This window comes from Rhyacophila brunnea, unplaced genomic scaffold (assembly GCF_057557595.1).
Source record: "Rhyacophila brunnea isolate RB1 unplaced genomic scaffold, BYU_Rbru_1.0 scaffold_7, whole genome shotgun sequence".
In the NCBI taxonomy this organism is placed as follows: domain Eukaryota; kingdom Metazoa; phylum Arthropoda; class Insecta; order Trichoptera; family Rhyacophilidae; genus Rhyacophila; species Rhyacophila brunnea.
This window is the reverse complement of record NW_028233339.1, coordinates 30,988,927-31,011,537: the sequence shown is the minus strand read 5'-3', so window position 1 is coordinate 31,011,537 and position 22,611 is coordinate 30,988,927. Positions and strand designations below refer to the sequence as shown.

Below are 22,611 nucleotides of genomic sequence, written 5' to 3'. Positions count from 1 at the left end.
GTTCCTGCCATTTTTTGTCATCACTCATCAATATTCGACTATCGAATAACGTTATGCATATTTCGGTAGGATTTTTTAAAATTAAATAAAAAGCGCTACGTTTTATATTGTAGAGATAACAATGGAGTGCCAAAAATATTAGAGCTACCGGAATTCAATAGGCAACATTAGTGTAATCATAAATGTAATTGTTATTCCGTTAATTGCTTAATTGCGGCAGCCCGCGTACGGTAATTGCAAGTCGTTGAGCGTGTGAAATAGACCAAAATACAAAAGACATTATGGCAAGAAAGAGCCAGCGCTGATTGCTGATTGCAATCATAACGGAGACGACCTGTCTGGTATCGGCTACAAAAAATAATAACAAGTAGCCATACACATTGTCAGATTTTATATACAGTCAACTAGGTTGATGGACAGTGCTGTCGACTCAACTGCAAGTATTATGCCGGGTCCACACCGAAAACAAGTCGCGCGACAACTCGTTAAATTTTACGATAAGCATGATAATTATCGTAAAATTTCTTAAGCAATTATTTATTTATTTATTTATTTATTTATTCATTTATTTAAAAATACAAAACATTGTGGACATAACAAATCTAAATTCAAGACGTACACAACATGAGATTTACATTATAAGTCAAACATTACCCTCACAAGAGAGAAGAGAATATAGAAAAAGAAATATATATATAATAACAATAATAACAAAAAAAAATATATAATCAAAACATACTTAAGTATAATTTAATACAGAAAAATATAATTTTTGAGAACGGAAAATATACAATTTTATACAGAAAAATACAGTTTCAAAAATAAAATGCAAAGTACATCATTGAAAATGTCTATGTCTTTAGGGAGCGCATTTACTAGTCTTGCACCCCTCGCTAATGGTGCCTGATAGGCTTGACGCGAGGAAACGGTTCCAATCCAGAATAAATCATGACTGCGACCACGTAGGTAATTGACAGGCGCATGGAAATTCAAATTCATTAGGACACCGGGATTGGAAACCATCCCTCGCGATAACAGGCAAAAGTGTTTCAACAGCAGAAGAGACCGACGAGATTCAAGAGTGAAAAGTAAGCATGCCTTGTAGAAAGGCAGTCGGAAAATAATCATCTGACGAATTATCGAAAGGAAAATAGTTAAATGTTTTAAAATAAAGACATCGAAGAAATTTCTTCTGGACGCGTTCTAAAATAAGCTTATAGGAAACCTCATAAGGACACCAGATAATCGACCCATATTCAAGAATGTATTTAAAATATTTTGAAAAATGTTTATTTCTTTATTGTGTGTCCGATATTCATAATTTAAGTGGATGTATTTAAAAATACAAAAAATCGATAAATATGTACACATTTTTTGGAAAATTGCCTTTAAGAGGGCCCGCCAAAGATCCTAGCATGGTGGTCCGCTGCAGGGTGTGAGGGGCATGCTAATGGTAGTGGACAATGATTTTCTATTTAAACTTTAAAGGTATTTTATCTCAAAACAAGCTTTTTTAGCATGCAGCGCATATTTCTATTCATGCCAAAAGTATTTATTTAAAGGACTCCGTTCTGTTGTACAATATTATACAAGGATTTCATATCTAGAGATTTTAAAAAGGATAATAAATATTTTTTATTTGAAATAGGTATAGACTATAGGGTAAAGGTAAATTTTTCTATAATCTAAGTGTAAAGGTTTAAATATATTTATAATGAGTGTTCGTTAAATGGTTTCATTTTTATTTTTATGATATATTTGATTCGTTTGATCAGTTTTATCATAGATGTGTGAGAGATTAATTTGTTAATTTAAACAACGATTTTAGTGAAAATAAAATTGTGCTTAATTAGAAATTATAATATATCTGCTATACTAGATATAAATACATAATATGTATAAATAAACTGAGTATTATCACAATATAAAAGCTCGACGATATTATACGCCTTCTCATATACAAAAATAATCATAAAATAATGTTATAGAAAGCATGTAAAAAACGCTCATTTAAAAGCATTTTTTTGATTTTTAATAATTATAATTGTATCATTGATTTAATAAAAATGTTTATGGGTATATTATTTTAATATATTTAGATATAGACTAATTATTAACCAAATTACCAATAAAAATTCATGTTTTCAGAACATTTCATTAAATTGCATGATTCGTAATGCCGTCACTAGACAAACTCACCCATAATAAAAATATATTCTTATCTTTAAATCTTTAGAAATTTTAACGCGAAACAAAAGAGAAGCAACAATCCATACTTACATAGAAGCTATCAAGTATAGTTTGCGTTGTGAAAAATAGATGTTATTTACATTTACTATAACAACGAGCGGCGTATTTATAGGAGGAAAGGGGTATTAGTAGTAAGGTACCTAAATGGGTTGTTTGTTTTATAAAAGCGTATTTTATTGAACTGGAAAGAAAACTGAAAGATGAAAAAATAATAACCGTTTTTATGCTTCATTTGCTTACGCAATCTTCTGAACATACAAAAAAACATTTTCTCAAATAATTAAAATATTAAAACTCCCTAGGTACATAAAAATACCTTACAATCTGCAGACTATCAATATAAAATGAAATAAGTAGGTACCTAAGTACCATCGCGTGGTTTCGATACACTTTTTCGCATAGCAAACGTCTGATGAAAACAACAAAACATGAATATTTTTAATAATGATATTTATGTTTACCATTTCATATAGCAAAAGTTTGCGTCGAAATATTAAAGATATATAAAATATATTTTTATACTTACTCACTTTGTAATTATTATGTGCAATATTTTACACATTAAATCGATTAGACCTAATTAATTTAAATATAAGACCATCGATTTCTCCTTCACTAAATGGTTACGCAGTCGAAGTAAAGGCCATATTCCATTGGCAGACGCACAGACCCAACCCGATCCAACGATCGACGCCAACCGTTGTCGCTAGCTATTTGCAATTACACGCAACGATTCAATCTCATTGATTTGATTGGTTAAAATAATACTAGTGTTGCTATTATTAAAAATATAGGTTGAGTGAAAACTAGCTATTTCTTAGATTGGTGGCTACACTGAACGCATTCCCGCGCAATTTTACGTCAACAAAACTGAGCTGTCAGCTGTCAAACCTAGCGAGCATCAGATCTGTTAAAATTTATGCGGCCGTTTGACATTTATAGAAAGTTTGTATACTTATTGTTAATTTACATCATGAATAACTGGGCGGGCTTGAATCTCCAAACCAATTGAGTAATTCGAATATCGAAATCGAATAATCCAAAGACTAATTTATTGTAGCAAGTATGGCTATATTTCAACTGGCTCAGGCGGTCAGGACTCGCCGTAAACGAAAACACTGGGTCAAAAGTTGGCTAACTGAAGAACAGCGTGATCGCCATTGAATATGGCGGATTTTTTTACGTTCCACACTATATCTTTGGCGTGTATTTATTCGACGAGGACTGTGTCCTCGGTGATACTCCATATATATTTTTTAAGTTTTCGCCATCTTGTAGTTGTTCAGTTGAAATCGACCAGTAGAATGAAATGAACGACCGTTTGCATGACTCAGGCGCATATTCGGCTATTTTCGTACGCTTTCGGCAATCTTCGCTTGATAATGAAAGGATCGCACGACGGATAATAGAAAATTTTCCACTTTCGACCCGATCGCTCACGATCCTTGAAAACCATAGAGAATAGAGTTTGACAGTCGTGGCAGACGATCGGGCCAGACGCAATCTGCCAATGGAATATGGGCTTAAGTCAGCCACAGTGGCAAAACGCTTTTCTTTGTCATTTTTTTTAAAATTCATTTAATTACTAAAAAACTCTCCGTATTATTAAGTAAGTATATTAATGTCTGTGTCTTATTATGGCGTCGCAACTAGTGGGCAGTATTAACTCTAAATTGATGTCTTTTAAATGCTAGTAAACAATGGCAATTTTGAGGCCGACTTAAATAACGACGAAAATAAAAACCTTTGATTTAAAACTATTTTTCACCTATAACATTTGGTGTTTTAGCATTTCTTTCTAATATTTAAGAGCGTAGGTACTTCAGTGAAACGGCAAATAATTTTCAACAGTAGGTGCGACGAAATTTCTCACTAGTCGCCAATCGGAGACCGACCGTCTCCGATAGGTGTCCGCACGATTTTTTTTGTCATGGCGTCGGATGAAAATATTCTTCGTAAAGATGACTAAAAAACTTTACGCATGTACTTAAAAAAGAAAACATGTCAATACTATTATTATTAGTAATATACCAATAAACATAACATTAAATGGACGCATGCTGGATTTTTATAACAAATTATATTTCGTTCGGCACGCGTCATTTCTCACATGATTTTTGTATATTAATATAATTATTGGTGTGAACTGTTTCGAGGCCCCCCTTCAAATCTTCTGACGAACCGATTGCGTTATCTGCGTCAAATAAGATCGCCGCTGCTATTCGATGAAAATAAAGTAAGTATATACTTTAGATGCATAATGATCAGTGTTCACCTATTTATATAATTTAATAAAAATAATTATAAAAAAATATTGATTATTTGTAGAGGTACGTATTTAGGTAAGTATATAGATGAGAAAAATACTACCTAAACTAATGAAATATTATTAAATACCTCCTCAATTTATTTGATGTAGGTAATCAACTATAATAGCCCGTCCGTTCTATATAATTTAATTTATTAGAGGGTAAGTCATATAAAATTCTGGATTGTCTACTAGTTTGTTAGAATTCTAGGACAAAACTAATTAATTACAGACAACCGAAAGAAACTCACGTATTTATTCTATCGAATAGTTTAGCTACTACATACAACGAAACGTAAAAGAGTCAATTAATTAAAAACTGTAAGGAAGCATATGTTTTTAGTCTAGGTCATAGAATCATAGATAGTAGCTATATGAAATAAAATTTTCATTATCAGGGTCGTAGCAAGGTATTTTTGCGCCCGAGCAGTAACAAAAAATGCCCCCCTTACGCAATACAATATGCACATTTACTACCAACCTAGAAATAAGTACTAAATTCCATGGAGTCTGATTACCATTAAGACTATACCTCAGTTGAGGCATGGTTTAAAAAGATCGTGGCTAGGCGATACGCGGATTGCGGGTCGCGGGTGCAAATGACGCATGCCGAACGAAATATAATTTGTCATATAAATCCAACATGCGTCCAATTAATGTTCTGTTTATTGAATGAGCACTTAAAATCACTTCTTTCAGACACGTTTAAAGCGTCATGGAAAGCGGCCGTGCATATATGACGGGTGGTGGTGGGAACTTTAACGTGTTCTATTAGTAACAATAATAATATATTCATTGACATGTTTTATTTTTCAAGTAAATGGGTAACGTTTTTAGTCATCTTTACACGATTTAAGAAATAATACCCCCGTCGCCATCACGGAACAAATTGACGTATTGACACCTCGACGTTCGCTCTCCGAATACCAGTGAGTCCAAAATTTCGTCGCGCCTATAGTTGAACATTATTTGCCGTTTCACTGATGTATAGTCTTAACAGAATTAAATTATACGGATTTAATAATTATTCATAAAAATATTTTCAAAAATGTACGGCCCACTAAAACTGAAAAACACATGATCCCCGATTTGTTGTTAGTATAAAATTATAGATCTCCTCATATACTTAATTATGAAGGAAAGGCGGTGAATTTTCAATATTACAAAATATAATTAACCATACGAAAGAATTAACAAACAATTATTGACAACGTAATATTTAGTATCTACCTATTTCATAAACACATTTTTTTAATGATTCAGCGCTCGAAATGGACAGGAACGCACCGGAGCGCCGTTGTGGTTCGTGGAATTCCAAAATATACCGTTCCGGCTCGTGGATTCATTTAAAATTGCGTTGCGGTTCGTTAGATTGAGATATTTATGTGTGAATGTATCTTTTAAAGTTTTTCTCAAAATTAAAAATTAACGAAGTTATGTCATGCCGGGCGTGCAAGGGTTAAAAATAAAATTTATGACATCCCTAAATTTCTTTCAATTTTCATTTTTGTGTCGATACATCCGTGTCTAAATTCATTGTCTAAACACTCCAAATAATTGCATACTACATAAAAAAAGTAACTACAGCTGCAAGCTACAAAAGAATTGTGCCTTTGCTGACATTGTTTGAAAACCTTTTATACTTAAATAACTTAAATTCAATGAAAAATAAAGTTGGCACCTACATATTAAATTTGTATAATAATTTCTAAAGTATGAAACATCTCAGTACAGTCTCGCTTTTACCTTTGACTGGTATGCATTGCGAATTTACTTACCTACTAATTTATTACTTATATTTTATTGTGAGTGATAAAACTTATTTATTTTCATCGCCATCTAATCGCCGTGTTAATTTTATACCCACGTCTATTTTTGCGGGCAAAATTTTCGGTGGTAAAATTAATATGATAAAGTTTGGTAATTTAAATCGTACAATTCCGCTAAAATATACTTATTAGTGATAATCGCTTGTTTTTTAAAACATTTTGTGTTATTTAAATTTGTTCTCTTAATTTGGTTAAACATCTCAGCAGGCGATACCTTTCTATATATTACATATAAGTATATTTTTTGTCGTTGGTATCCAAACTGATTTAACATATAATGCTGTTGACCAGTGGCCACAAGCAGAATTTTTTCGTTTTGAAAATGATAAATATGAGTGGATATTTATAAATTTTATGAAGGTTTAATTAAGTAGTAGGTACTTCGTGTAAATCTTCTAAAACATTAAGAATTCACTCCGATAAGCATTTAAGATCGACAATACAGTTGAAACAGGGTTTTCTGATTCAATGTCATTTCGAAAATTGACTCGACGTGTTAAAAAATATTTATGACGTGTCGTAAACCCTTATTTTTACAATGAATAATAAATGAATGCACCATTATGCCATTTTCCTACAACAATGTTTTTGGTATGAAACTATTGAATAGCCTACCGTAATTAGTTTATTTTTAAGGGACGTTTCTATTGTGTTATAATTACATACGTTGTAACTTGCTACTTTAAAAATAATAGAAACAATAGATACCTACTATGTAGTTTGTTTTAAAAAAAAAGAATAACCTCCAATAAAATTTTATTACTATCATAATAATATATTATTGTTCTGTATTATCATTATTCATCACCGTGGCAATAATAATGACTATAATGAGACTAGGTAAGGACACACATCACAAATTGAATCGTTTAGTTTAAAATACACTCACAAATTAGGTAGGTACGTGTTCAGTGCGGACAACAAATAATTTTAGATGGTAGTCATAGATTAAATAAATACGGTGGTAAGTTCTTTAATCTGAGGTGGTAAGTGTACGTATATTACAATAATGGTAACCAAAGCATCATCATTGTAACATATAGGTCATGGTCTCCACAACGAGGGGCTGAGAGGGCTCTAGCCTGGGAGCCCGTGCTCAGGAGGAGCCTGGCGAGGCGAATCGACCAGATAAGTGAGATAAACACACATCACAAATTTGCTTTAATAGTAAAAAAAAAAGAATTTTCTTACAATACTATTATTTATAGTTATGTGGTTATACGAAACAATTCTTAATTGTTTATCAATACTCGACATCTCCATAATTCGTATGGATGTTTTAAAATATACAATAAAACACTAAATATACAGATTATTGTTACCCCGTACATACTGCCTTTATTCTTAGCGATAAGAAGGGGGCCCCACCAAAGATCCTAGCCTGGGGGCCAGCTTCACGATGTGGGGCCTATGGTATAGGTATATACATACACTACAATATTAGTCCTTATAATGTTGAATATAGGTAGGTACCTACTGATTAATGACAATTTTATATTATTCTATAGGAATCGTGTTTAGCAACTCGAGTTGCACCTTCCGTCATGTTTTATCTTATATAATTAATGATACTTCTTCTTCTACCCTGTCATGTCCTAATATTGGGGCATAGGGCAAGCATTGGCGCCACTTCCCTCGGTCCATCGCCATGCGCCTCCCGCCATGTCAGACCTGCAGCAAATAGGTCGCTTTTGTAGCACCGCTGCAGGGCGAGGGAGAGGCGGCCACGGCGATGGAACCCTTGAGGCTGTGCCACAAGGGTACGAAGTGCCGCACTCTTTGGCGGCATCCGGAATACGTGTCCCAGCCACGTAAATCGTCTCTTCGTGATAACTTCAATCACCGAAGGCTGCTGTGCTCACGAACTCGGGTATTTGTAACGCGGTCGTACCAATGTACCCCTAAGATTCGGCGGAGACATCGATTCTCAAAGCTCAAAAGCCGATAATTAATGATACACCATTGGTAATTTAAAATGCTATAATTACGTAGTTTGGTGATGATGGCTTGAAGCTTTTCTTAGAAGTAGGTATGGCCTAATGGCCCTTATGGTGGAGAAGGTTCAAAAGAAATCTTTGAGGATCCTTTGTTTGAAGCTGTGTGGATGCCATCCATGGCTTTATCCGATTGATTTATCTTAAGAACGCTTACACACTGAGTTCAACCAAATCGCTTCGGATATTGGTATATTCCTCCTGCGTGAGAACGAGTTTATGTGAACGATTTATAAATTCTTTGTTTTATAACTTCTTAAATAATTAAATGGCGTAGTTAGCTCTATCGGTGTACAGATATGTACTGTATAAATTTTGTATTTACTCGTCTCTGTATAGGTACTTACTATTTTTTCTAATAGTTGCTGCATCTATTTCTTTATTTTTTAAACACTATTTTAATACTATTTCTTTGATTTTTTTTTAAATATTCTGTGCTCGTCTTGAATCTATAATCTGTAAAATTTGTTATATGTAAATTAATTTTTAATTTGAATCTTTATGGTAGGTATGTGGATATGTTGTTTTTTAAGTTTAATTAATTAACAAACTGAACTATCCCAAATGAGACAGTAATATAAGTTATAAGCAGTGACGAGTGGTGGTAGAAGTAACATGCCTGCTGATTATGGGTGGTAGATAAAGTAAGAGTAAAGAATAATACAATTCTTGACGGTATACTTTGTTGAGACGAGGTTCTTTCGCCTGCGGCGCTGACAATCCTTGCCCACACGCTCACTCCTTATCCACGTAAGAAGTTCAAAGTTTATTGTTGCATTTATACATCCAACGTACGTACGTATGTAAAGAAAAAAAATAAGCATACCGTTTTTTCGGAAAATTATAGAGCGTTCCTGTTCGTGAAATTTTCCATTTCGAGCACTGTAATGATAATAAACTCAAAAAAGATTTAAAGGGATTGATTGAAAGATTTTTTAACTAATAATTTTTTTTATCAAAATCATAAGAAGGTTCGTTCCCCCATAACTTAGTAATTTTAAGATGAAATTTTCCGTTTAGTTTTTATTCTTACGCGTCCAATAAAACTTCACTTCTTGCGCCCGGGGCGGTTTTTCAGCTCCCATACCCCTTGTTACGACACTGTTTATTATATCTTAGGAAGTATTTTAAGTTAAATTTTAATTAACAGGTATTTGTATATTGTATTTAGCAATGTTTAATACAAATTAACATACTCTTACATATTTTTTTATGTAAAACATCGGTAAAATTTCAATTATTACAATACGGACATAGGTAAATCAGCATAATTCATCTCTAACAGTAATTATATCTTTATTATCTACTGATAACATTATATTTATGACTGAATACTAACTAATCACTTGTTTTAAATATCTAGATACCAATCTAAAGTTAAAGACGTGTTTAAGCTATGCTGGGATTTTTTAATATTTGTATGTGACTATTGTAACAATGGGAGTTTAACAATCGGTCACGGCACAGTTACGTTGTTTATAGATAAACTCGGAACAGTAGACCTCAGCTAGTCACACAGAACATAATTATTATAAGAGGCCAGTAAGATAAGCAAATGATGGATAATATTATGTAGTTTGAGGATAACAAAAATGTACCTACATATAGAAAATATACGGGTAACACTTTCATAAGTTTTTAGATTCCAGACTCCCTGGAAGTCTAGAGTCCCAAAAATTTAAGTCAGTTTTAGTTTTCGGTTTGATAGACTTATTGTAATTCATCAACAACTTGATTTAGAAAATATTGTATCTGATAAATATGTAGGTAGGTACTTAGGAATATACTTACATACTGTGATTTTCACAGATTTTAATGATAATGAATCAGCTTTCTGGAATCATCTTTTAATAAATTATGTATCAAACAATATGTAAACTAACTTTGCAAAATGGTATGTATATTTCTGACCGACTTTTCGACAATGGCCGCCAAAAGGAAAGGCGTGCTTTCGGTGGACGGATAGTTACTTTGTTATAATTTATACGGCTCTTTGTTTAAATATTCCGGAGTATCTACTTCATCATGCCTTTCCACAAGATAGAAGTAATCTATCTTGACTGACAGTTTGTGCGAAAAATCTTTAGAGACTAGACACGCAATCACAAATTTTGCTTGATTCGAAAATGATCCAATTGACGTCAAACAAGACCTAACCACACTCTCGCGTCAATTTGCTGCAAATTGCAGCTACGTATCTGTCTTTAAGTCAGTTGAGTTTGAAGAATATGTGAAATATATGGTACAGAACCGTCCCCAAAATTCCTCGCGACACTGATCAATATAGATTTGTTGGTCAATAAGGAGACCAACGTGGTGTCCACAAACATTTTATTACTGCAATGTAAAGCTACATCTACTACCTACTAATCATTCAACAAGGTAGCACCACTTCTTTCGGTCCATCGGCACATCTCGCTCCTCTTGCCCACATGTCCCACCCACATGAGCGTCTCTTTGTGACTACTTCAATCACCGAGAGCTGCCATATACGCTCACAAAATCGAGTGTTTGTAATGCAGTCGTACCAATGTACCCTTAAAGATCGACTGGAAAAAAATACTAAAAATACTAGTGGGTATGAAATAATAACCACCTTTTAATTAAATTTACAATTTAGTCGATGGCTATCTAAGCTTTTAAAGCTAGCCTATACCTAATAGTAGCATTAGTATGGCGTAAAAGCAGCAATATCTATTGACTCAAGTCAGTGTGTCGAAATATAATTAAAAGTAATTAGTTTACTATTGTAAAATGAAAGTGTACCACGTACGTACGTGTTAATTAAATTAATAAGTAGGCATGAGACGTATAATATATACAATAAGTACATACTGTAGAACCTATATATTGGTAGGTATGTGACTTACATACAATGACATGTACTTAATATATTGTTTCTCAATTTATTAAACGACGAAGTATTCAAAATTACATTAAATTTATCAAATTTTGTATCTATTTTGTAAAAAATACTTACGTAAATACTTTACAATAGTGTAAACCAGTACCTGTCAAATGGGTGCCGCGTAACCCTTGGGATATAATAATTATGGATTTATATTTAGACACCCACGATGGCCGCGCGGCTTAAGCGTCGGCCTATAGTGCTATGAGTCCCAGGTTCGAATCCTGGGTCTGGTAAATACACATATTGTTTTTTCCACGCTGTGGAGGCCCATATGATCTTATTAGGTTCGAACATGGTCGAAAAGAAAAACTGATTTAGAACAAAATGTTTTTCATAATAAGAAAAGAGTTTTAAATCCTATGTTTTTTATCTGGTGACAATATTTGGATGAGATCACTTTTACTTCGTAGTTTATCTACTAAACTGCCTTTGTAATTCATTGTAATCCACATTATACCGACCCTAGACTACCTACCTAGAAACAACCATGATTGGTTACGCTCCGTGTTCTTCAAGCCTACGAAGCGTGGTTATATGCAAACTTCAGTTAACCCGTTCAATATTCCTATCAATGTATCACTTTTTCCTTGGCAGGCATTGAATAGGCATGGAAGAGGGCAACACGTGTAATAAATAGTTACCATCGACCATGAAAAAATTAACTTAAAATAATTATAAGTTATAAAGCTAAAAATAAAGGGTATGATGTAGGTAGGTACAAAATATAAAAGGGTATCGCATATTAATTTAATTGAGAAATGCTGTCTAAAGGTTAAATAATGAAACCACATGTAAGTACCCATTTATGTACCTATTCTACATATTCAATAAATTTCTGTTTGTCAATAGTTTTATAAAACAACCATTTATTTTTATCATGTGAACTTAACAAAACTAAAACGCCTATAAGTACCTAACTATTTACCCAATGAAAATTGTCTAATAAACATTAGACTGAAAACAAATAGTTCAGTAGAAACAAACTAAAGACGTTCTTGTGATAATGCTTGTCTCAACTACTTACTCCAATGGTTCTTTTTATTGGATAGTGGACAGTCTAAATTAAAATTGTATGTACATAGGTAGGTACCTATATATCATTTGCTAGGCTAAATTGCTATGTATGTACTTAGTCCAATGCTTAATTCAATGGTAAACAGTTTACCGTGAGCTGTCGTACCGTAAATAGATGGCCGTATAGCATTAAGATCAAAAAAATAAGTGTTATCCGTGAAGAATTTCAGACAGCAATGTTACAATTTTATTAGAAACAATAAGATACTTACGACCAACTACTTCTGCTAACATACTTTAGAATCATTCAAATTTGTATAAGTATAGGTAAATAATACATTATTATTATACGATATGATTAAATTTCTGATTTACTTACCAAAGTACCTATTTTCATCTGTCTTGCTTTTTGGTGTTCTATTTAAACATACATTATGATCTCAATAATTCACATCCATCTATTTTCGATACAACATCGGTGATGCGGCCAGCTGCATGAGTACAAATTTATGGATACGGGCTATGTATTTTCATTTTAAGTTCAATTTTCCAGACAAATGTAGATACTCGTATATGAAAACTATACATTTACCTCATGACAAAATCATTTTATTCGAAATTTATCAAAAAAAACATAGGGTAGGGTAGTAAAATGTAACCACGAAATATATTGAATACCTACAACCTCCTTCTATGAAGGTGGAAGACAGTGGGAAACCTTGTGTTTGTCACAGCATAGCATAATTTATTTTTCCGCATTCATAATAAAATAGATTTATTCAATTATTTTAAGTGTATCCTCCGACAGATTATTATAAAATATTTTCAGAAGAACTCGTATTTTTTATGTCTCGAAGATAATAGGGTTTCTTCACATTATGGTTTCCGATAAGAAAACTTTTCAATGTCCGGGTTTGCATCTCTCTGTTTCTAAAATCTTTGATAAATATTCCGAACCGTTATTCATGCCTAATGGTATTAATCTCCAATCTACATAAGAATACTAAAAAAATAATAATATGCATTAAGTACTCACGTACCTACTTGGTATTTACTTACTTAAAAAGCAATCATAATAAATTATTAAGTTCGTAGAAGAAAATGCACTGATATTATAGGAATATTATATATTAAGAATTGTAATAATAAAATAACGAATGAATATAATATTTACGTTTGATAAGTGCAATATAATGCGTTTATGCATTTTTACTGTTCAATAAAAAATAAATAAGTACACAATTATCATTTAAATTAAAATATTTTATTACCTCCGAAGCAATATCATCGGGAAAATGCATTTAGTATTATTCCACAATATAACTTAATACCTAAGATTAGCTCATTGTACATGAGTTTGAATTTGCGCCCACTTAGCAGCAAAGGTTGGCATGTAAGGCTCCCGCTACGAATGAGAATTTATGTGTGCTCTACGAGATGGACTAAAAGTGTTGAGTGAATGTTATCAACCAATTCTCGTTATACGTCTGTTGGTGACCCATATTTTAGAGAGCGTCTTTTATTTTAGCTCTTCACATCAGGTTTGTCATTTAATTCGGAAACTGCAATGTATTTCCGTTGACTAGAGAAGATACATTCCGGTTGATAATTCTTTAGTTTAGAACTGCTGAAACACGTAGGTTAGCTGATGATCAAAATATTCTCTGATTGACATTTGTTTCAGTGTTGCCGTATTTTTCTATGCTGATTATAGGGAAAAGGCGTAAAAATTATAGTATTTCTGAAAAATAGAGTACATGAACATTTTTCGTCTTGAATCCTTTATTAAATTATAGTATTTTTGTATATTTGGCGTAAAATTATAGTATTTTACATTTTTCGCGAAATTAAAATTATAGTATTGAACTATAATAGTACGGTTGGCATCACTGATCTGTTTGCATGCATTTTGGTGTTGAAACCTTACCGCAGGCAGTGAAATGGGACAACACCACAACATGTGTTTTACGTGCCGAAATCACCAAGGAAGCAATATGAATTTATTTGTGTTTTCCCTGTAAGACGTAGGACTTTCCGCCAACTATTAAGTTCATGAATAACAGTTGGCAATGGATTAGGAGCCGTTAGAACGAGGCGTTTATGATAAGAACTGAGAGCCAATTCTGAAAACCTGATTATCCAATGATTTAGTTTATGTGTAAGTATATTAAGTTTTTTAAATTCTAGATGTCTTTATGGACACCTCGCATTTATTATCGAGCTTTCTTTAAGGACTTCGGCACGCAAACTACTCTACTTGATTTAGTCAAAGGAAATTTGTATATTTCTATGTTGCATTGAACACCCTGCTGTTATATGAGTGAATCATTGAAATGCTACCTACACACTGCGATCTATTTGTTTCGTATTGGAACGGAAAAAGTGATTTGTACCTTTTAATCTACTTATAAAGCTTAAGTTACATTGACAGCTTCTCACACTGATCGTCTGCCACGATCGCCATTGATCATGAAATATCACTTTGAATCGTTACCTGGAGTCGTGGCCAAAATAATACACACTCGCCAGTTGGTGACAGTTGGGTTGAAGATTACCGAGAACGTACAAAAATATTCAAATTAACCGTGGGGTTCCAATAAGGGTCGCACGTGGCGTGTCATGTCTCTATTTTGACATAAAGAAAATGTGACGTTTAGGTACAGGTTACTTGACTATTTTCATTATTTTAATACACCATACTTAATACCTACGTACAAAATAAAATTAATATAATAATATGCTAGCAGCTAGTAAATACAATCTGAAACTTGTTTTTAAATGTAATCTCCCATAAGTAGTTTCCATTGGCATTTAAAATAACTATCTAGATTCTACATGGTTTCCCAAACTATGGGTCGCGACCCACCAGTGGGTCGCGAGTGAATATTGAGTGGGCCCTCGCCACTGTATACATGAATTAAAAAAAATAGGAAGTGATAAATTTGATATTTCATTCAGCTATTTATAATTCCTAAAAATTGAAATAAACTTGATTTCAAAACAGTACTTGATACAGCTGTGAAAATTGTAAATTATATTAAAACAAAACCTTTACAAGCCCGCCTATTTCAAAAACTATGTGAAGAAATGGGTAGCCGCCATACATCTCTTCTTCTGCATACAGAAGTTGGCTGGTTATCCAGGGGAAAAGTACTGTCACGATTAGTGGAATTGCGTAATGAAGTTACTTGGAAGGAAAAACTGAATATATTAAACATCTATTGGACGAAGAATTTATTCTCAAGCTCACTTATTTGGCGGATATTTTTTTGAAACCCATTTCAAGGCGACTTACCAACTAGTATGTCAACAAAAGCAAGTGAAGAACTCATTGATTTATCAGAAGATACGTCACTGAAAAATAGTTTCAATCGTAAACAGTTAACGAAATTCTGGCTCTCAGTTGCGGATAATTATCCTTGCCTGTTCGATGAAGCTATGAAAGTCCTCCTCCTCTTTACTACCACATATCTATGTGAGGTCGGATTTTCGGCTATGGTTAACATTAAAACTAAATACCGAAATAAATTGGATATATCAAACTCACTGCGATTAAAAGTAACTAAAGTTGAAGTTGATGCTAAAACTGTAATGAAGAAAAATAAGAAACAAATAAGTACTCGTACATCCTCCCCATTGAAATAACTTTGTAAAAACCTTGCAGATGTTGGTATTTAAGTAATATTTTTTTTATTTAAGTTGTGTTTCTTATTTCAACAGTCTTTCATTCATATTGGTAACACTTATAAAAATATTTTTCTTATTTCAATTAGAGCAAATAAGCATTAAGTAGTACCACGACTCACCACTAGGGAATCTGAGCATTACCAATATTTATGCTACAGCTAAGAGGTGGGTCCCAAGATTGGACATTTTTGTTAGATGGGTCGGAGCCCAGTCAACTTTGGGAACCACTGATCTAGATAATATGACGGAAGACCGTTTGGTATTGTCACCAAGTTGCTAGTAGGTATATATATATTTGCTGTGTTCATAATTATTTATGTACCTATAAATATTAACTAAGTGTATATTATGAATACTCTCACAAGACCCGAAAGACCTCCAAGGTAGAATGCAAGAACTCGCGGATGTCAGTCAAACGGTCGGTCTAAAGATAAATGTCTCAAAGACAAAAGTGATGAGGAACTGTGACCCTGCGATTATCTGTATTTCTGGCACCCAACTCGATCAAGTCAGCAGCTACATCTATCTCGGACAGCAGGTGTCCATAGACGGAAGCATGCACGATGAAATTGCTCGAAGAACAAAGCTGGGATGGAGTGCTTTCGGACGTCTGAATAATATCTTCAAGAGTGACCTACCATTATGTCGCGTAGGGCAAGGGTAAGCGTAGGTAAGGGTAAGCGTAGGGTGTTCAACCAATGTGTGCTACCCGTGCTCATGTATGGCTGCGAGACGTGGACCCTCAACACGAGAGATGTCCAAAAGCTAAGAGTCACACAGCGAGGCATGGAGAGGTGCATGTTGGGCATCACGCGAAAGGACCGTAAGAGAAACGAATGGGTTAGGAAGCAGACAAGAGTACGCGATGTAATAGACGTTGCCAAACAGCTGAAATGGAGATGGGCGGGGCACATTGCTCGCCGAAAGGACGGCCGCTGGATAAATGCCGTCATCCAATGGTACCCAAGGGGTACGAAAAGGCCACAGGGTCGCCCTAAAAGCCGCTGGATTGACGAACTGGTAAAGTTCGGCGGAAATACGTGGCAGCGAACGACACAGGATCGCGAGAGTTGGAGAAAGCTTGGGGAGGCCTTCATCCAGCAGTGGATTGACCCCGGCTGATGATGATATTATGAATTAATCGAATCAAACGATAACACGATCGCGTTGGTAGCTGAATCGTTCTGTGTTTAAAAGTTTACGATACTAAGTCTTCACGACCATCTTGCGTGATCGTTGGATTTCGTTGTCTGCAAGACTGTTGGTGTAATTAGGCCTTAAGTATGTTTTGCTGATATATTGAGTATAAATACCTACCTACGCAGGTAAGTGAAGAGATTACGCTAATCTAACTACCTTTTTACTCGGTATGAATTTATTTATAAATAGGTAAGCACATAGTTCATAAATAATTCACGATGGTCCTTAGAACCGGATATCATTGGCTTGATATTATTATTACTGTGTCTGGAATGCAGATCACAAAGCTAACGAAACTATTCGGCTAGGTAGAAAAAACAAACTAGATGATATTATTATCAAAGTTTATGTTGTCAAAATTAGGCACGTACTGCCGTGGTTGATTTTATGATGATTGCTCTACAAACCGGTTGCTAGAATTCGAATCGCAAGATTTTTATTTTACAAATGGACGATTAAGTAGGTACCTACTATAACATATTATTGCATAATTAAAAGTGAAACTAGATGTTTGTCCACCAATTACCGGTTAACATCTTATCTCACGATTTGTTAAAATCTTACCCAAACAAAAAATGAACCACGTTAGTTATATCTGTTCTGTAGATCAAGGATATTTTTGCAAAACTAATGTTAATCGTGCTCGATTTTGCAGTCATTGTGAACTGGGCATAATAGCGCCTGTACACGTGCATGAATTTACTGGCGTATGCTGTATAATATTGGGTAAATTCAACTATCGCTATAATAACTGTTTACACGTAAAAGTGCTGACTATCTCATTCTTCAAGCGTACGCGAGACGCGTTGTTGTCATTGTATGGTGCTTTTTGAGTAGTTGTGAAAAAGTAAACGTCAAAATACTTTACGTGGTAGTTCGTATTTTTTCCGCCAGGTTCGCCACTATCGTTATGCAGGCGCAGATATCGCACAAATTCCAACCAGTCAAAGCCCATTTGAGAGCGTGGCGATCTCGGTCTTGGGTATCTGCTCTTGAGACATTCCCAGGCGTAAACAACTGCTGATGCTTCACACCAAACGTAGGGCCTTGTGGTACACTCGATTAAAACCTAGTGTGGTGCGGGTGCGGTTAGAGGGCCCACGTTTGTGTTGTCGCGTGAAAATTCGGAGGCTTCTGAACTTTTTTGATCCATGCATACAATTTGCAACTTGCACGATAATACGTATTTACACGTATATTATTTTCTTGTTATGACAGCGATAATACGTACTGTCAACAGTAAATCCATGCATGCGTAAAAGGATAAGAACAAGTTATTGTTATTAATCAATAAAACATAAAGTTTGGATAATGTAAATATGTGGGTAGTAAGAATACGCATAAAATATATTTAATGTCAAAAAGATAATGAAAAATGCTTACCCATTGTAATGCAAGCGGTTCCAGAAATTGCATTGCCTGCTAATTGTGTAATCGCCAGAATCAAATCGCCGACGAGAAGGCATGCAATGTAATGCGTCTGGCATTTCCAATGCAGCGCGTGGTGAGTGTTGGGCAGAAGAAATCCTGCAACCAAAGTGGCCAGCAGGAAAGCTGTCGAAATGAGAAGACCCACAGGATATAACGTGAATCTGAGATCGCTGTTATTATTGGGGACACCAATTCCCGCCGGAACACTTTCGGAACAAGCAAACACACTCGGAGAATCGTTTAGTTCCAGTACCCTCTCCAGACAAAACTGGCCACGTGAAAGTCGTACGCCCGCTCCACTAACTTGCAGGGCACCGTCTCTATTAAGAGCAGCTTCTGAAAGTGCTCCCGCTATTACAAAACCACCCTCAGATCTAACACAAACTGGAAACCCTCCAACTAATTGTACTCCAATTGTTCCATTGTCGTATCCGATATCAGATCCATCATCGACAAGTTGCAAATCATCTGCTTGAAGTTCTGGGACGCCTTCAATAGATGCAACACATGCTCCAGTTTTTTCGCTATATGCTGCACCTTCTCCACAGCATTTCATTACTTTTATCTTCCTTTTTGCTTGGATTAAAGGTGAAACTCCGTTATCCTCTGAAGAGTTCCTTTGTTCGAAATCAGAGCAGACAAACGCTGCGTCTGAATCAACGCAGAAGGTAGTCGGAGCTAGCATTTTTTGTGATTCTTGAAGCCAGAGAGATCCGTTTGCGAACATCAAAAAGTTTTTCTGTGTCGATGAAGAACGGACCAATATTGATCTAGATGGCGGGGTACACGTTGGTTGCCGCATTTCAGCCACTACCCAATTAACAGGGTGGGTTCCCTTCGCTAAGTAAATTCCTCGTTTGTGAGCATAAACCAGCGGTGTCCACATCACCGGAGCACCAGGTTCACACTGATATTCATTTCCTACTCCGCCTTGCAAGCTCTCACCTATCCGGCAGCATTTTAGCACAGTCACTCTGTTGGCTCCTAAGCCTACCTGGACCAATGCTACCAGGAGCAATGCGATCAATTTCAAGTACAACATCGTGTATATTTTAGAAAACTTTCCTAATAAATTGAAATATGTATTTTTACATACTTTCTATAAAACCAGTTTCACACTCATAATTTCTCACATTAATAAGTGATTTAAAGTAAAATACAAACACTGTTTATCACAACGTCTTTAAAAATCACTTTCGATTCTTCGTCATAAGATGTCAACTTAGAATAAATTACACGATTTCACAATAACACGACGAGAATCGACAGGTTATATTCACGTGTAAACGAACCGTACCCTTATAAACTTTAGATGAAAAAACTAAAAAAATCACTATTCAAAAGAATTCGGTTTAATTTGATAAAAAAATATCGAATGAAATACGCGCGCTTTGGTCCACAGGTAGTTGTCAAACTGTCAAAATGACCGGCCGTAACAATTTAAACACAACTTAACGGCGGCAAATCTACCGCTGCACTGTGGTTCGTGGTGTCTTTTGTGAGTCAACGGGCGCTACAATCCCTTTCCCCGGCATTCTCAGCCGCCCCCCGCCATCGGCAGAAGGTCGCCGCAGGCATTCACAAATTTCACTCACCGCCACCGGTCGACGGTGCAAGCTGCAACTGCAATGGCGCCGCACAATGCTCGCTATTGATGACATAGCGAAAAAACCTCTAGTTATTTTAAATATTATAATGAATGATATTACGAACGACATAAGATATTATCATAATATTATGGCAGGTATCTATAGGTATTTTATATTTTAATCATTTTATAATATATCAATAAAAAAATCTAGTTTAAAAGAATATATGTACCATTTTTTGACCGACTAATGATTGGTACTGATGAAAATATGTGAATTTTATTGGAGAATCCTCTAAAACTTATATTGTACAATGCCTGCAAGTATTGTATTACATTATTGAATGTTAAGAACATTAAAGAAAAATTAAATAATAATAGTAATTAACAATATTTTCGCAAAGCATATAAAAATGCAGATTGAACGATTGAGGAAAGTTATCATATTAGCGCAGTGTATTTTTATGTATATCGTTACATTATATAATTTCATTAGTATTTGTATTTACAAAAAAAATATAACCAGACAAAAAAATCTCTCAAGCATAAATAGTACTTAATTGAAAATTCTTTTATAGTAGAAAAAAATAATATTGTATATATGCAGATGCTAATTGTGATTGTTGTTATTGTTGTTGACTGTACTTACATTAACAATATCATTTTCACTCGCTTGGCGACTCCGACTATCCAACTATATCTTGTTTTCTGTCAAAACTATTGAATCTCATGCAAATAATGTGCTATGTTCACAGTTTATTTTAAAATGTGCAATTTATTTTTCTTACTTATTTATATACTTAATAATAAACGATTCGATTCACCCATCCTCAATATTATTACGTACATACCTCTATATATTTAAAAAAAAATGTTAATTACTAAGTATTTTAGTAGCATACGGATCTCGACAAACTAGAAGTTATAATGACACATTTATTTCTTAACACCAGCCAGTCATGTGAAAACAATGTATAATTATTGTTAATTAATTTTAGTGCATTTGAACACGCACTCACAGCTTGACAAACCATCCCTTGGCCACTACGCTACCGTGTGGTATATGTGCAATTGATAAATAATTATTTTAGACTGCTTATTTATAGCTGCAAAATTTATAGAATCACATTATGCAAAACTTAAATAAAATACCTAGTCTAGGTATGTGTAATTCATTTTAGTATTTAAACGCAGACTGTTAGACAAGCTCAAATTTAGTTCTAGTCATAAATACCAAAATCAAATAGGAATAGCGTATAACCGGTATTGCCGAATTTTCTACCAGTGTGCGTCGTTTTCACTTCCTATAGAATAGAGCTTTCGGCTTTAAAGCTTTCGTTAATTTATGTCTGTCTCATTAAATTAAAACATTGTATGTACCTATATCCTCCAAATTTTTACCTACTTCCTACTTGGACGTATTATAAACATAGAGCGATATTACTCGCTTACTGAGTTATTACTGAGTCTAGTCCAGCAACGTCTTGTAGGGATAGGCCAGAATGCATTGCATAGGGGCGGCGAATTAAGGAACGAACACAAATATTACAACTTCCATGAATCACGATGCCGTCGCGTCATTAGAAAGTAGGTATCGACATCTTAGTTTAAAAATAATCGAAACATTAAAAAAATCCGGACAACATAACTTTACTATTAAATGTTGTATTGGAATGGCGGTTTATAGCACAGGCAGAAATTTCATAAGGGTGTCTCCAAACCTGTCAGTGCAACAGACATCTACTCAAACCTCCACATACCTACGCACATAAAACCAAATGTTTTAATTCTAAGTAGAAGTGTGTACCTACCTAAGTCAATTTAAGATTTGTGGTGTATCCGAAAATAATAATAATAAAATAGGTAAGTAGGTAGGTACCTACCCAACAAATTTTCAGACAATTTGAAACGAAAAATAAAAGTGGGCAAGCATTGAGACTGCCTTGGGCGACAATTTGCCTAAACACGTCTTCAATCTAGGTAAAATATGTCTTTTCTGAATAAACCAATGTGCAAAAGATAATATCAAAAAGAAGGATACATATTAATAATATTATAAAATGTAGAGAATATTTTTTTAAATTATATTAAGTATGTTAAACAGATGTCGCTTAATTTTATTTGCAAGAAGAGAAGCAGATACGTACTTACTACCAACAAATAAGTAGTTGCCGTTTTTAAAAAATTCAAAGGATTCCTTTTGCCATCTGCCATACAAAAGAATTATTGTTATTGTGGACTTCAAAATGTTTAAAATTACAGCATAGTCACATACATTGATATATTACTTCAATGGTTACATTGGTATGTACATACTACCTACCTAGGTACATGACATAATAATATACTCGAAATATTATCCATCTGTTTATCTTTTGGAAATTTTATATATTTTGGTA

General features: G+C 34.3%; 1 protein-coding gene across 2 annotated transcripts in view; it reads right to left on the bottom strand.

The window, feature by feature from the left end:
* mthl1 (adhesion G-protein coupled receptor methuselah-like 1) overlaps nucleotides 1–20,103 on the bottom strand; it is a 265,760-nt gene extending 245,657 nt beyond the window's left edge. For both annotated transcript variants that reach the window (XR_015071919.1, XM_085958007.1), the window contains exon 1: nucleotides 18,577–20,103. Coding sequence is in view for 1 of the 2 variants with exons in the window: in XM_085958007.1 (XP_085814133.1) it covers nucleotides 18,577–19,666 (1,090 nt within the window). In the remaining variant the exon portion in view is untranslated. The remainder of the gene's footprint in view (nucleotides 1–18,576) is intronic.
* Nucleotides 20,104–22,611: the final 2,508 nt, after the last annotated feature.